The sequence below is a fragment of the Patella vulgata genome, chromosome 6 (genome assembly GCF_932274485.2).
Source record: "Patella vulgata chromosome 6, xgPatVulg1.2, whole genome shotgun sequence".
NCBI lineage: Eukaryota > Metazoa > Mollusca > Gastropoda > Patellidae > Patella > Patella vulgata.
The window spans coordinates 14,737,787-14,755,354 of NC_065884.2; the positions used below are offsets into that span (position 1 = coordinate 14,737,787).

Here is a 17,568-nt window from a genome sequence, read left to right on the forward strand (position 1 = left end):
GGAAATTCTAACTCTTAAGGATTTTTTAACATGCATGGCAATTGACTACACCTTGTGAATAGCCAGGCCCTCCATCCTACACCACTGACATAGGGGAATCACGCCAACACCAGAATCCAAAACAGAACCTACTGTTTAGAAAGACAACGTCCTACTCACTGAGTCACTGCGGCTCCAAATGTCATATAAAAAAAGTTAGTAATAAGTGCATATGTCTCGAAGTACTCATACAGTTGTTGACCTTAAATAAAGCACTTTACCACAGTATGTACTTTATCCTTTAGAAACAACCTAAAAAAAATACACAATAAGAAACACCCTGCCGTTCTATTTGTCACAAATATATTTAAATATCTATGAGTAATCAATTGGTGGTCGATTTCTATGAAAGGTCAGCTAGCTGTTTATTCATGACAAATTTGTACCTGTAGTTCTTTAATGTATGAGGGTAAATTTGGTCTTGGCTATAGTACAACTTTACTATACTTTAGATATTCAAGGATGTGGATTATTTTTTTTTTATCATAAGTGACAAATTGCAGCCCCTGTCGTTAGCCACAACAAGTGATATTTGCTGTCAACTTTTTATGTCGGAAGTCCGAGAGCTAATCTAATTAAAAATATTTATGTTGTTAACAGCAATAGAGTACATCGATCTGGTCCATATCAACAAAAAATTAAAACTGAATGGAAAAAAAAAACCGTCCCATTTTAATCAGATTGTCAGAGAGCCAAAACAAAAAAATTGTAACGGATATTAGAAATAAAAATTAAATCAATGTCAAATTTTCTAATTGTGTGACCGACATTAAAAATAATATCTAATCCTTCATCACAAAATCAAACAGAGAGAGAGAGAGAAATGGGGTTTAACGTCTACTCGACACAAACTAGGTCATTTTGGGACTAACATATGGTTTAATTTTATTTCAATAATTCCCTTGCGCATAGGGGTCTTTAGCAGTGGGAGGAAACCGGAGGACCCAGAGAAAACCCACGAGGTTGGACAGGCGACCCTACTCCTTGTCACGTACAACCGGGAATTCAAAACCACGCTAGTCGACTCAATGACAGACTTTATGATACAGCGCGCGCACGCTAACCATTCAGCCATCCACCACCCCCCCCCCCCCCCAAAATTCAAAAAAGGTAAGTAACCTATATAATCATGTTTTTAGTTGAAACAAGAAGACTATCATTAACATCCTGAGCTCATTGTTTACCAGGTGAATTAAGGTGGCCGAATGGTCTATAAAACATGAACTTTAGATCATAAGGTCTATCATTGAATCAAGGCATTTAAGATTGGCAAATTATGCATAGGACACTCTTGGCGAATTTTTACAGCGAATCATACGGACGAACCCTCCTCCGCCAGCAAATTTCCATCTAGTGTTTCTGGACCTGCGAGATTCGCAACACCATTTGCTTATACATCAAACACATATTTATCCCCAGAATATTTATCGCCGCCTATATTATGTAGCCAAATCACATCGGCACATGCGTGAATTAAATTTCAAGCAACTTTATTGCAAAGAAATTGGCATAGGCATTTGCCTTGTGTATCCATAAGCGAACTATAAGCGAATAGCTGTGTTGCCTGATTAACTTCGGCAGCAGACACTTCGACCAAACTAAAAGCGAATAAAATCCACATAGTGTGTCCCTGGCATAATAAAATCAAGCCGTAAAGCTAATGAAAGGGTAGATATCCAAAAAACACATTTGTGTCGGTATTCAGGTACATGTATTTGTACTAGTAACTAATGCATCAAGCGAGTCAAGAATGGCTAATTAGTTGTCCATTGTAATACATCATTAGCTCCTAAATTAAACAAGACATCACAATATTTATAGCCACTTCACGAATATACCCTATAAATTCCTGACAACACAAACAAAGACATACCAAGAAGATCCGTTGATAACAAATTTAGTCCTGTTTAATTGTATTGGCTAATTAGTAGTCCGTTGCAAGATACTTAGTTATAAATTAAAGAAAACATCACAATAATGAAGTTCGTTATATTTGAAATGTCATGTTTATGTGTATTTCTCCTTTATTACATCAAATGTTTTTGTTCGATTTTGCTATTTTTATTATTTTTTTTTTTTTATAATATATTTATGTTGCTCTTAATGGGCATATTGATACAATAAAATCTTATCACAATATTTATAGCCACAATATATATATACAAAGGCATACCAAGTTTGGTCAGGGGAAGGCTTATAATTGTATTGGCTAATTAGTAGTCCATTGCAATTCATTATTAACTTATAAAATTAAAGACAACATCACAATGTTTATAGCCACTTCATGAGTATACCCTATAAATACTTCAAAAATACAAACAATGCATACCAAGATGGTCAATTGACAACAATTGTGGTTTGGGGGGAGCTTAATGTAATATTTTTAATTTATTGTATTGTTTTATTTATTGTATTGTTTAATTTATTGTATTGGTTAATTAGTAATCTATTGTAGTACATCATTAGCTTATAAATTAAAGAAGACATCACAATATTTATTGGGGAGTTCGTGAACATTCTAAATACATGTACCATACAGCACAGAACACAGACAAAGACATACCAAGATGATCCGTTAACAACAAATTTGGTGGGGGCAAAAGCTTAATGTTGTATTGTTTAACAAACAGATTGGTGGGCCGAGCAAATAACATGATAAATTTAACTCAAATAATATTAGCCTGTCTGTCAACATCTAACACAGCATTATTATTGAATTAAGATCATATCTTACCACGATGGAGTTTGCGTCAACTGCCCCAAAAATGTTTCTTTCGCAAGTGAACAAAATCTGCATGGACAAAACTTATATTATTCTTTAAAAAATCGACACATTCTTGGTACATTGAACTTATAATTTTGTAAATAATGTATATAAACATGATGAATTTGAAATCTATCTGTGGCAGAGAAGAATTATTATATGTTAGTTTGGGGTTATGGAATTTCTGTATTGATTTACGACAGAGAAGTGCCAAACGGATGTTTGTTTGGATGCTATTTTTACGAAATTTCTCATTGAAAGCGTTGCAGAGTTACACCACCGTGTAATCAAATGTACCACTTCAACAATTTTTTTAAAGCCTGACATGGTTGGAATTTTTGCGTAGTGAGCCGTAGAAACAGATCATGTGCCCAAAACCACCTGCACATTTATCTGTGAATCCTCTAAATTCTCATTCCACTGATGAAATTTTTGAAAGGCCTAAGATTGGAGTTTTACAAATTGAACCATATTGTTATTATTACTAAAATTTAAAGATGCATTTGCGCTTTTGGCAATTGGGGTGGGGTGTTCAAACTAGATTGCATGCAAAATTTTGGACTGATTTATTAAGCCATTTCTGAAACATTGATGTTTAACGAATCACTATAGAAGTTTTCATGGAACACTGCAAATGGCTGTGCAAATTGCTGGCATCTTTAAAAATTAGGTAAGTTTAAACTTGTTTTCAATATGAAATTAAAATCAAATTTTTTTTGTTACTAGCAGGATATCCGGCTTCGCCCAGGGTCCAATTTGCTCAGGACATAAATTCACTCGGGGCCCAAATTCGCACGGGTCATCCTGGTTAATTTGATACCACATATGTAGGGGTGGAGAGCGGCGATGAAACATAATTCGCCCAGATTCAGGCCCATTTCACCCGGGGCCCAAATTCATCGGCCTAAAACATTCCCAGACGGTCATGCTGGTTAATTTGATAATGCATATGTGGGGGTGATGGGCGAACATACATATATACACACTTTGATTTTATTTATATAGATTTAAAGGGATTAATCCTTTGTAAACGGGAAGAATTGTTAAGATACCTGGAGCAGACATGTAACCTAATGTGTATATAATCTTCTTCGGTGATCCAAGTAATTTCCGAATAAGTGGAATGACTGATGTTTTTCAGGATAAATAATCAATGCACTATTGTATTATGTTGATAAATATTTAAATGGGACATTGTACGAAATAACAACTGAAAATGCTATTCATTTTAAAAACAGGTATTGCCAGGCAACAACTATATGTATCTATATGGTCTTTAAGGCAGCATAAATTCAACGGTTGGGTAAAGGTTACTGGAAGGAAGATTAATAACATTGGACATAGATTTTGGATGACAGTTATATAAAGGTCTAGTTAGCCTCATTAAAAATATTAACAGAACACAATTTATATGGGAAACAATCATTGGTTTTATTCTAAAGCACGACATTTCCACAAATATCCTCTTATCGTTATAAATCACAGTGACGTACCTGCTTTTAGAATAAAACCAGTGATTGTTTCCCATAAAAATTGTGTTCTTGTAATGTGTTTTCTAATTGCTAAATGCCACTTAAAGTTTATCTTTAAAAATATACACTGAAAACTTTCTTAATGAACTTCCAGGAAGCATATTTTCTGGATTCTGAAGATGGCACTTTATCAAGATTTTGAAGTTCAACTGAATACTAATACATGTATCACTTACCTTGGCCCATTTTGGATTAAGTTGCCTGGCTTTTTGTGCATCTTGTAAGCTTTTCTGTGGTTGGTTTATTTTCAGGTAAGCAGCTGAGCGATTGGTAAAGAGGATGTGATTGGCTGGATCAAGAGCAATGGCATCTGAATATAACTGTATGGCTTGCAGAAAATCTCCATTATTAATGGCCTCATTGCTTTCTCTGACTTTCTGTAAGAAGAGTGCTTTATTGGCATCACTTGTACTTGTACTTGGTCCTGCTTCTTGAGATACAGCCTGACAAATATACCAAAACACAATTATACGTAAATGACTTAGGATGTAAAAGTACAGGACTATTGGATTTGGGTGATAAGATGGGGCACTGGTTCAGGTGCCCAAAATTTCTTTTTGCAGAAATATCAATTAGTAAGATTCTTGGTGCAATAGATTAGAGCAGTGGTTCTCAACCTTTTTTTGCCAACGGCACACCTTGGAACACATGAAAAAATAGCGGCACACCTGGCGCAATATATATATGAGAAATATTTGAATTTTGCAAAAAAACAAAACAAAAAAAACATGATAAGTCTGATGGAATACAACTGTAAACAGAGATTATCTAGTCATAGACACATAGAATGACTCAAAAAAAAATACAGCTATTAACATACCAGTAGATATCAGTGAATACTCAATTGGGATCACCTGGGTTATCACATTTTCTTAGTGTGCGATTCAAAATTTCGCGGCACACTGGTTGAGAATCACTGGATTAGAGTATTAGTCGTAAAAATAGATTTCAACTCTAATGTTCATAGATTATTTGGTGGAATATATAAAAGTGCAATGATTATTCTCTGATGAACTTGGATGAATTTTGATGAATCTGGTAATTTGATTTTGAAGGTGGGGGGGGGGAGGGTAGGAGGGCGGGGGGACCAAATGGTTTAATGCATGCGCTTTAGATCATAAGGTATGTCATTTAGTCAAGTGGTCTGGTTTGATTCTCCACTTTAACATGCAAAGGAGTAGGGTCACTTCTCCAACCTCAGGATTTTCTCTGGGTCCTCCGGTTTCCTACCACTGCACAAGCAAATAATTGCAATAAAAATAAAGCATGTTAGTCTCAAAATGACCTAGTTTGTGTCAAGTTCAAACTGTTAAACCCTCTCTCTCAAGGATTTTATATGACACATATCATCCAGAACAGAAACAATCGTGGTAAAAAAAAGTGTATCTTATTAACTAGAAAATAAAGCACCAAATACATGTGTATATAAAATACATATGTGTATATCGTCTGACATATTACTGGCGTAAATTAAAATGTCAAACCCCTATAATGGGATAAGGTCAGATAATCTAAAAGCGTGTATAAATAAACCTAACAGTAAACTGGGTCAAATGTCTCGCCACTTCTTAACAATTTTAAATGCATTTACAAGTAATTATGGTAATGATTTCTCTCTGCCAGCAAAGATTGACTTACACTTGACAACATTTTTTTTTGAAGAATTAGAAAAACTCCATGTCAACAAGATCATTTATATTTGCTGACCGAGCTGTTTCATCAATAACATCAGATTCAACCTCACACACAGTATGGGAATTATTTGGGGATCATGTGGCTAAGTGGGTAAGACACTGGCTCGCTAGCCTGGAGGTCGGGTGTTCGATCCCTGCATTGGCCGAGAAAGTTCATCCAGATTTTCCGGCGTGGTTCCCCCTTGTCATTGATGCAGGATGGAGGGCCAGGCGAGGACAGCTGTCTAGTCCTTCGGATGAGACAAAAAACCGAGGTCCCGTGTACACATTGGCGAGCAAGTAAAAGATCCCTTGACAGTTGGAATTCGATATAAAAGTAGGCCGTAGTGCTGCTGTCTGGGCAAAATTTCACTCATAGCACACTGTATGGCGTATGCCCGTCTTCATTAGCCCAGTTCGGAGCAGAACAGTTGGACGTTAAACCTCATTTCATTTCATGATAATTATTTGGTATATTCTGTATTTTAATTTGTGAGTGTCTACCTGAATGAATAAAGATAATTTTTGTGCCACATGTTTCTTAAATCTCTTTTATTTCTGCATATCAAGCCAGATTATCCGATACGAGAGAGAGAGAGAGAGAAATGGAGTTTAGCATCCACTTGATACAAATTGGGTCATATTGGGACAAACATATGGTTTAATTTTTATTTATTTCAATAATTCGCTAGCTCGTAGGGGTCTTTAGCAGAGGGAGGAAACCGGAGAACCCAGAGAAAACTCACGAGGTTGGACAGACGACCCTCCTCCTTGTCACCTACAACCGGGGAATTGACAGACTCAATGACAGACTTTATGATACAGACCGCACGCGCTAACCATTCAGCCATCCAACCCCCCTTCAATGCTTAGAGGTTAGAGGAAAAATCTGATATAAGATTGTAAGATACAACCTAATAATACCTAGACAGACAGAACTCTCTGCTCGTACCAGATAGTAAGTTGGGTGGTCCATAATCTTTCCCGGTATTCAACCAGATTATCAGATCCTCTACATAGGATAGATTGAGGGAATTCTCTGATCAAACTAAAGTAGGAAGGATAGAGAGACAAACAGCACTTAACGTCCACTCAAAACAAACTAGGACATTTCTGGACTAACATATGGTTCATTTATATTTGAGAAGTGGGTGGAAACCGGAGGACCTGGATAAACCCCATGAGGTTGCACAGGCACCCCCCGACTCCTTGTCACCCTCAAGCTGGGAATCGAAACCACAGCATTTAACTCAATGACAGACGTTTTGAACTACAGTGCACGCATTCCACCCAAACCCTTACCAAAGTAGGATGAAAACCTCTGATCATCCATATTGAATGACATCTACCTAAAATTGCTAGTTTTTACTATGATTTTTGATCAACCGAGTATAAATAAAATTAGAAATCTACGAGTGGCGAGTAGCCGTCCCTGATTTCTCTCATGACGCGACTCATTTCGTTCATTTCGAACTCATCAGACTTAAATGAAATTGTGCAGATATATATATATTCTAAAAGATTAAGTAGAAAATACCATTAAAGAAATTTTATTTCAATGCCTACATGTTTCGCCGTTAGGTTTTCAAGGCAATAATAGATAATGGCGTTACGTCATTATGTAGCGTCATTATGGAGAGATAGTTTTCATAAAAATTAAAACGAAATAATATCACTGGTTAAGTTTGGGTTTTAATTTGTTTATAAAATACTCTTCTTTAACTCTTAATTTGTGACATTATTATAAGACAGTTTATAAAAGGGGAATATATGAAAATGTGGCGATTTATTTTTAGCACACTCCGCGATATGCCCACTTAATGGGATTTTGCGGTATATTTCCTCTTTTATATGCTGTTTATGTACTGTCACACGATTCCGTAATTCATTTGTGGATCCAATGTATAATTCAAACCCAAACTTAACCAGTGATATTATTTCGTTTTAATTTTTATGAAAAATTATTTTAACTATCTCTCCATAATGACGCAACATAATGACGTAACGCCATTATCTATTTTGCCTTGAAAACCTAACGGCGAAACATGTAGGCATTTAAATAAAATTTCTTTAATGGTATTTTCTACTTAATCTTTTAGAATGTATGATATCCTTTTACGGTGAGAACTCTTTTAAAATATATATATATCTATATATATATATATAGTCATCGGGGACCGGAGCACAAAAAGGATCTTGGACCGACCTGCGCAGTGCTGTATCACCGGAGCAACTGTTTCCTTTTTTAATGGTGAACAGAGGGACTCTAAGGCTCCCAACCTACATGTAGTATAGTTGTACCTGTAATACAGAATTTGATTTCAAGACCACACTGGTATTCGGGTTAAATATAGAAATGTATAAATGACAAGCCCGATATATCACAATATATAACAGTAAAATCACATACAGATTCGTATAGTACTAATTTTACTGTCACAATAAACAATCTTAAGGACACATATCAGCCTAAAGCTACTTATAGGGGACAATAGTGATTATTTAGTATGACATATTAGCTAGGCAGTGCTTTAAAAAGAAATACTCTATTACATATAAATCATATAGGTTAGAGCGGTGCAATGATTTCTTAATGATTCTATAATAGATTAATATTAATACTAATGTGTGGACACACCTAGATCTATTTAGTGTGTATAACAATGTACACTACCATTTCATGCCAACGGAGCGTTAGGCATAGATGAGAAAAGAACGAGTTTTGCGTGAGAGGTTTCCCGCTTTCTTAATGAAAAACTTTCTAACATGATTTATTTATAACACACATCATACTCAATCTGAACATTTGCCATTCTTTGCCATTTACACATCAGTACATTACATGTATATTTCAGTCCAAATTTTTTTTAACAATATCTGGACAAATACATGAAGAGAATCAAAACTTCTTCAAAATTTGTAATTTCTTTTATTTATGTTTAAAATACTTTAAGTTTCCACCATATTTCTGCCTACTGACCATCCAATTCCAACTAACAGGGGTTATTTTAAGTACACACTAATGTGTACATGGGACCATTTTTGTTATCCTATCCAAATGACTAGATGCTATTACGTGTCAGACCAAGGGCAATTGAGGCCTGCCATCTGTCAACATAAAAATTTCAACCAATGTAATAATTTCAGTAAATTTCCCCAATATAAAAAGACTGGTACTACTTTCCTATCAAGATCCAAGATCATTAATAGTTCTTTTTTAATCAATTCACCACAAGATTTCTTGTCACTTTTACACAGGTGTATGTGTGCAGCTATAAATCCAAACAGTTCAGGATAAGCCAGTTGTTTCCTTGTATTAAGTATACCTGACCACAATTGAAATATTTCTTTGTTAATTGTGACTGTGATGATGAAGTGAGAATTCAAAAAAAAGAAGGAAATTGCCGTAGGGGTCTTTAGCAGGGGGAGGAAACCAGAGAACCCAGAGAAAACCCACGAGGCTGGACAGATGACCCTATTCCCACGTACAGCCAGGGAATCGAAACCACGCCAGTTGACTCAATGACAGGTCTTATGATACAGCGCGCACATGCTAATCATTAAGCCATCGACCCCACCTCCTTTAATGAACAGTTAATTGTAAGATACATAAAGGGATGTTGAATATATTATTTAACAAGTATTGATTCTTCAGGAATTTACACACAATATGTTGTAATTTAATGTAATTTGTATAACACATAGACCAAAAGGAACTTGTTTTAAAGCTAAATTCAACAGGCTCTACTTGTTTTTTTTTAAGTGAGAAAAAATCTTATGTCTTAATATTCATATTATGATACCTTTACGATACACTAATCTCATACTTTTAAAACATAGGACGCTTCAAGACAAAAATCGGCTTATATCTGGGATAGACGACATCTCAAAAAAACATGGTATGACAAGGTGTCTGTCTTCTGAAGCTGTATTTTGATTTAATGTTAATTTTAAAAGTTGTGATCTCGGACATAAATTTGTAGCTTGGAAGAACTTTAGTGTTTGCATACATGATGTATTTCCTTAATCCACCAGTGCTTAAACTGGCAGAGATATTACATGTACAATCAGGTGATGTTTACTCAAACAGTATTTCAGATGGAGATACCTTCGAATAACAGTAATAAATAAACATAAAATAACTAATTTAAAAAGAGGTTAAAAGAGGTTATCGGACATGTGTCATATAATTAATATGCCACGGTCCAGACTTTTTTTGGTAAAGATGTCAAATTTGATTATGGGTATATAGTAATAGATTACTTCTGCTTCAATAAATAGTGAAATGAACCAATAAAATATAACATTCAACCCCCTGGTTAGTTTTCAAAGTAAACGACCGAGATCTTTTAAATCAACAAATAGTCTTATCGTAGTCACTTAATATAACAATAGATAAGTCCCTAAACAATGCCTCCACACTGTCAAATCAACTTGTTCAAACAAAAACATTTATTTCCAATCCACTCGTCTCCTAATCCGAATTTCACATTCCTGTGTTATTCGTAACACTATAGGCATAAAAAACACAGAAGACGTATTAAATATCTGGCAATTTATAAAAAAATGTATGTCTGTTGTATTCATCTGAAGCATAACACCAATGTGATATTTTATAATATGATAATCAGGTTTAGGGTTTTAGTTGGTTTCAAATTTAATTTGGGTAGAGTAAATAATATATGAATATACTCAGTAAAAGGGTTGTACGACAATTTACATTGACCCAAATAATGATCTTTCCAGTGGCACAGCTCTGTTCAAATGTTAGTCAGATAGCGAGCGCAGAAAAAAATCAAAACAAGATAACAAGTAACAAGATAAAAGAAAAAAACAGATTCAAATTTCGATGCACAAGAGTTAAAAAAATTGCTGAAAAAACTGGGTCTTTTCTTATTAGACGATAAAGAGGGGAGCATGGGGTATAAAAGAGAGATATGGGTTGCAGTTATCATACAGACTAGTCTCATTTATCAAGACACTGATACATGTATGCCTATTATTATATACAGTGTTGACTTGCGTAACTGTTTTTCAACAAAAACTGTGTGGCAGACTTTACAATAAAAATAGCAAATGTGCCTTGCACATGTGGACATAGAAAAATATAGTAAAAAGCAAGACATTGGGGAGATTGTAAATACTCAACAGAAATGAACCCATTTTTGGGCTGATATTGTAGTTTGGTGGTGATTCCTACAGCACAAAATGGCTCATCAAGTCTTAATATAGTAATTATAGTAATTTATATTTTTGTACAAGCCAATTTATTCGTCATGAAGGATTTTTAGTTCATATTTTGGATGTGTTTAATTACATAATATCAACAAATGAAATGAAATGGAGTTTAACGTCTACATAATATCAACAACCTGTATAAGTTAACAATCGGGCTTGTTCTTGTGTTTTGTAATCTATATTCGAGAAAATATATAAAGTTATAAGTATGACATGGATAGTATAATATAATACCATATGTAATAACTATTGTAGTAAAGTCAGTCATAAATATAAAATAGATACATGCAGTATAAAACACTTAATGAGTGTCAAATTGATAGTTTAATATACTGTACGATATGGATAGTATAATATAATACCATATGTAATACTAATAACTATTGTAAAGTCAGTTATAAATATGAAATAGATACAAGCAGTATATAACACCACTTGTAATAACAATTGTAAAGTCAGTCATAAATATAAAATAGATATGTATGCAGTATAAAAAATCAAATGTACTAACTATTGTATAAAGTCAACCATCAATATAAAATAGATACATGCAGTATAAAACACCGCATGTAATAACTATTTTAAAGTCAGTCATAAAACACCAGATGTTATAACTACTGTAAAGTCAGTCTGAATAAAAACTAGATACATGCAATATAAAACACCACATGTAATAACTATTATAAAGTCAGTCTGTATATGAAATAGATACATGTAGTATAAAACACCACATGTTATACCTACTGTAAAGGAAGACATGAGTGTCAAATTGATAATTTTAAAGTAGCTAAGTCTCTAACTCAATATCATCTTAAGTCTTCGACATTGAAAACACGAATTGTCAATTTAAATCAACATTGATGCTGTGATCTTACTGGGAAAAGATGGACTTCTGATGTCCAATATTCAAGACAAAATAAACATTTTACCATTGGTACATGAATCGTGTACAATAATGCGTTTCAGCGCTATTTGTAACAAGAGACTCGAAGAACGAGGCTAGACATATTCCATAAGTCATGTCAAATGGTGACGCCGTATTCTTATCTGGAGAGCATGCGCAATAAATACTACTGGTGTAGACTGGAACAACCAGACGCTAGAGATTGCCATCCCATTGAGACTTAATATGGCGTATTACGCCGAACATAACTGATTAGAAATTGCAGTAAAACGAAAACAATTGAATGTAAATCAGTTTATATACATTCATATTACATTTTTATATGTGTTGCGACCCATTTGTGTCAATTTCTAGGTGCCAAATATTAGCGTTTTAGCTCCTTTAATATACTGTATGTAAACTTGTAAAAATAGCGATGATCAAGCATGTCCAAGTTTCAGGGATTGGGGACCATGGTAGATATGTGGTAAATGGTATACAATATCACTAAAAGCTAAATTATCCTGGATTTAATCATCAATGCTGGTTAAAGAAGCTTCTGAGTTTGTTTCACGTTCAGTTTCAAACTCTCGGGTGTGATGTCATCCCCCAAATTTAAAACCAAATTTTCCAATATTCTTGTTTCCATTTGAGTATACCTACATGCTTTCGTCACTTCATGTAATTCTCTGTATGTTTCTATAAGACAGATGATGTTATGCTGAGAATGACAGAGAATGTCTTCAGTAATGAAAGTAATCCTATAATTTGAGAAGATCAATGACAAGTGGGGAAGGATATTGACCTGTCAAGACATGAAGTCATTAAAACTATGTCCACCATTTTATCCAGTATTGACACAAACTACTACAATATGGCTGGTGACTCTGTCCTGGATCTGGTATGTTAGATATTCTCACAACCTGACCAGCACTTAGTCCTGTACATGTATTGGCTACCGTTCACTGGTGGGAATTCCCTCAAATATTGAATATTCTGACAACATAAACAATACTTAGTTCATTACATGTATCTACAGTCATTAAAGGGACAATAACACTCTGGCTGGCTTGACAGCTCCAGAAAATAAAAAATAGCTTTATTCTAAGTACTAGATGTGTTAGTGTCTTACATGTTGTGTAAATTATCCATTAAATCCTATTTTACTTGTCCAGAGGGTTCCAAAATATTTTTAAATCCAAGTCACATTTGAAAAGCTTTACGTCAGGCTTTCCAAATCATTTAGTTGAATTTTTCCAATTTTTTAAATTAGGTATGTTAAGGTGAAATTTATATCACCAATTAATTGGAATATTGTAAAATAGTACAATTTGTTGACCAGAATAAAGTTTGGGACATATTATTCAGTTACAACAAGAGTGGTATTGAGCCTTTAATATATTGGATGTTCTGACAACCTGGGCCCTGTTTCTCGAAATCTTAACTAAAGATAAAATACAAATTTTAGTAGATACTCCAATTTTGATTGGCTAAGCACTAAAATCAATCTAATATTATCCAATGAAATTACTAAAAATTTGGTTTTTATCTTAGTTAAAATTTCGTGAAACAGGCCCCTGACTCTTAGTCTAGTGTTTTTATCTACTTGTATGGTCAATGTCATCTTGACAATGTTTTGGAAGAGAATCTGGTCCGAGATTAACATCTAGTCAACACAATATTTATTGAGACTAACACATGGTTATTTTTTTCTACACTCACCAGCAAAAGGAAGAGAGAAAAAGAGAGGAATGGGCTTTAACGTCCACTCGACACAAACTAGGTCATTTCGGGACTAGCATGGTTCAGTTTATTTCAATTATACGCATGCGCGTAGGGGTCTTTAGCAGTGGGAGGAAACCGGAGGACCCAGAGAAAACCCACGAGGTTGGACAAGCGACCCTACTCCTTGTCACGTACAACCGGGGAATTGAAACCACGCCATTTGACTCAATGCCAGACCTTACAGCGGGCATGCGCCAACCATACGGCCACCCAATCCCCATCATTAATAGAGAAGAGAATTTTGCCCAGACAGCTTAATGGTCATTGATTTCCAACTGTTAAAAGCCATTTTATGTGCACTCCAACATGAAAACAAGGGGACCTCTGTTATCTTGTTAGCCCACAGACACCAAACCAGTGGTAAATAAAATGAAATGGGGTTTAACGTCCTACTGTTCTGCTCAGACTGGGTTAAAGACGGGAAACCGGTGGGAGATAGAGCCAAATGGGGTTTAATGCCCACTCAACACAAACTATGTCATTTCAATAATTCGTCGCTTATATGTAGGGGTCTTTAGCAGTGTGAGGACACTAGATGACCAGGAGAAAACCCACAAGGTTGGACACATTCGAAACCACCACATTCACTCAATGACAGACCTTATGATCCAAACCATGCATGTTAAACCATTCTCCCTTCCAAACCCCACCCCTTAAACGATGGGATATAGACCTGAAAAATCCTGGCATCCTTCTTCACCCATACAGGGATGGGAATCTGGGAAACATTTTATGTGTGAGTCAATGTGCACAGGACATTCAGACATTTTTATAGATTATAGGATCATCAAAATATAAAAATGTATTTTTTGACCATATTCGTATTCAATTTATATTGATTTAGTAATTTTGTTTTAAATGAAATATTGAATTAATAAACTATATGATTGATTAACAACAGCTGGTGACCTCTACTGTCTTTATTTCGGTTTATTATTTTCAATAAAAACATAAACTAATATTTATATTGTTTACCTTATGATAAATAAACCCTACCCTACCTTAAAGCCAATGTTCACAAGAACTGAACAGAAAATGTTGTTAGTGACTGAAAATTTGGATTTTTGATTTTCCGCAAAATACATGTACATGAAGAATTGAATTTTACATGTAATAAATAGCCTAAAAAATTCTTCATTCGTTCTAAAAACGTGTACCGTATAACAAGAATTCTTCCTGTTCTGTGTAAAATCTCTTTATGTTTTATGTCGTTGCATTAGCATCTTTATGCTGACCCATTGGGCATGGGTCAATGCAACCCCTCTTCATAGAATTGTGTCCTGTGTATTTCCAGGGTTAGGTCTAAATATTAAGGTCACCTGCAGATTTCATCAAGGTCATGAGATGTAAACAGGGTTAATGCTAACCCTAACCCCAACCCAAGACCTAGCCCTAACCCACAATCCTCGGCAACAACCATGTGCTTTAACCCTGTTTACATCTTGTGACCGTGACAAAATCTGCAGGTGGCCTTAATATTAGGATCTAACCATATTTCCAGTTCAATTACTAAATGACACTGAAACACTTCATTTGATCTTATTTCAATAGAGAACATAAAAACAAATTTCGACCAATTAAAAAATTGAGAATTTTTAGAACATGAATGAACATGATGCTGGTAATAAAGAAACGATTTTTGTCACAGTCACTGCCTTGTCAAAATGAAATATCTCTTTTACACCTTTTGTACTGCAAGAACAAAATACTGCATAAGGTGTGTTAAAATGAGACCAACTCCATGCATTTCTTTCAACTGCTCTGTTTGAATTGGTTTAAACATGTTGTGTTGATAATAAGATGGATACCCTCTACCACCGCAGTTATATTTAGATAATAATAACAACAGTTTGTATTTACAATACTCAAAGCGCATGTCAGCTCACCACATTCCTGTAGATTCCACTCTCAGTCTCAACAGTTAACAGATTAAGTCTCAAATGAAACTAAAATTTAAAAAAAAAACAGATTGAATTCCCCTTCCTCTGAGAAAAAATTCAAATCTTTGGGTAAAAATGTACATCGCGATCATCAGAAATCTAAATAATGCATTAGATCAATCCAATTCAAAACTTTAGCTGCTTTATCTTGATATCTTATTCACTTAAAACAGATCACTGAAGTTAACATTGACACAGTTAAATATAGGGGTCAAATAATTCATTCTAGTTGGTATAAATGAAATATTTTGGTAGTCTGGGAGCTAAAAATCTCAAGGGTTGCAACAACTATATCATAGAATTATAATTCATGTATCCTTAATCTACAACATTATAACGACTGAGTTCCGTATTTACATACAAGAGAGCTACCGTGGCTCAGTGGGTAAGACGCTGGCTCAAGAAATCATTAAATGTTTTAATCCATTTAAATCTCTGCCATCCGATGTTGTAGAGATTATACGCTTGTCATGTGAATAAATGTCTACATACATGTAATAGTTTATTTTGTCTTCAAAAGTTATATAACTATTATGATTTTAACTCTTATAGTGAGAACTGCCAGCTCTTTATATAATCTCCCATAATGTATCTTTAAGGCAAAAGTTAAAAAAAAACACAACACAACAGAAAATGATGTACATTTCGTGATTAAGAGATTCCAGCTGAGAGACACTTTAAAGGTGTCGACTCTTAGTGTAATTTATGATGTGTACATTATGTTTATACAATATATAATGTAAGTAAATGATCTTTATCATTTGTGATGTTATTGCCATAAACGGAATAGACAAACACTAAAAGCATTCATCTGAAACTGAGTGTCTACATTAAATTTAAAATGCATTGCACTGATAAAATACTGTACACACAGGCAATGTAATGTTTACCTTTCTTACTGGTTAAAAAGAAATTGTCCGATAAGCTGATTGTTTGGATAGTTGTACTTCAAATTTTATAGAATGAAACACTACGTTGTTAAAGATACATTATGTAAGAGTTGAATCTGCCTATTGCAGGTCTTTATTTTGGCTTCAAATATCAAAAAAATTATTATTTAGACTTTTATTAACATGACAAGACGATAAATCAACTCTCTAGACCATTGGATGGCAGAGATTTTTTTAATGGATTAGAACGCCAGCGAGATTAAAAAAGTTTAACAATAAAATGGATAATCAAGACTTATAGTCTCATTTTTTCAGTACTGTTGATAGATAGAGAATCAACACTACATCTTCCTACAATGTACAAACAAAAACAACCAGCTCTTTACATAAATCTTACATAATGCCTCTTTAATACTCTTTGTAGATATTAGTTCATAGTTCTAGAGAAGGCCCTTGTGTTTAGTTTTTTTTCGTAGTTTGCTCTGTACTTGTCAGCAATCCTCAAATTAAAACCATTTTCTTCTAAAGGCTACAGTGTTTGTTTATGTCAAACCCATGTTTCATTAATTATTAAATTTTATGTGCAATGTTTGCACAGTGAACAATAAGGAAAGAAGACTTCTAAGAATATAGGCTATGCATTGATGCATAAGATAATGCACTACATATCAACTGTAATGCCATACATGTAAAGGTGCATATATGTACAATGTACCTGTATATATATACTCTTCAAAAAAAAGTAGGGGATATTGAAATGCAAATACCTATATGCAGGTTGTGATATGATAAATAGTCATGGACACTTGACATGCTTTGAGAGT

The 17,568-nt window shown here is 34.4% G+C and overlaps 1 protein-coding gene and 1 long non-coding RNA gene across 2 annotated transcripts in view; both read left to right on the forward strand.

The window, feature by feature from the left end:
* The window catches only part of LOC126824272 (ataxin-2), a 121,087-nt gene extending 119,852 nt beyond the window's left edge, over positions 1-1,235 (forward strand). Inside the window, exon 12 of the mRNA XM_050553468.1 lies at positions 1,227-1,235. Within this exon, the coding sequence (XP_050409425.1) occupies positions 1,227-1,235 (9 nt within the window). The remainder of the gene's footprint in view (positions 1-1,226) is intronic.
* A 1,916-nt stretch (positions 1,236-3,151) lies between these two features.
* Positions 3,152-4,821, forward strand: LOC126823869 (uncharacterized). Its single transcript, XR_007681349.2, has 3 exons — positions 3,152-3,473; positions 4,042-4,171; positions 4,587-4,821. It is a non-coding gene; the product is annotated as an uncharacterized LOC126823869 (long non-coding RNA).
* The last annotated feature ends 12,747 nt before the right edge of the window (positions 4,822-17,568 follow it).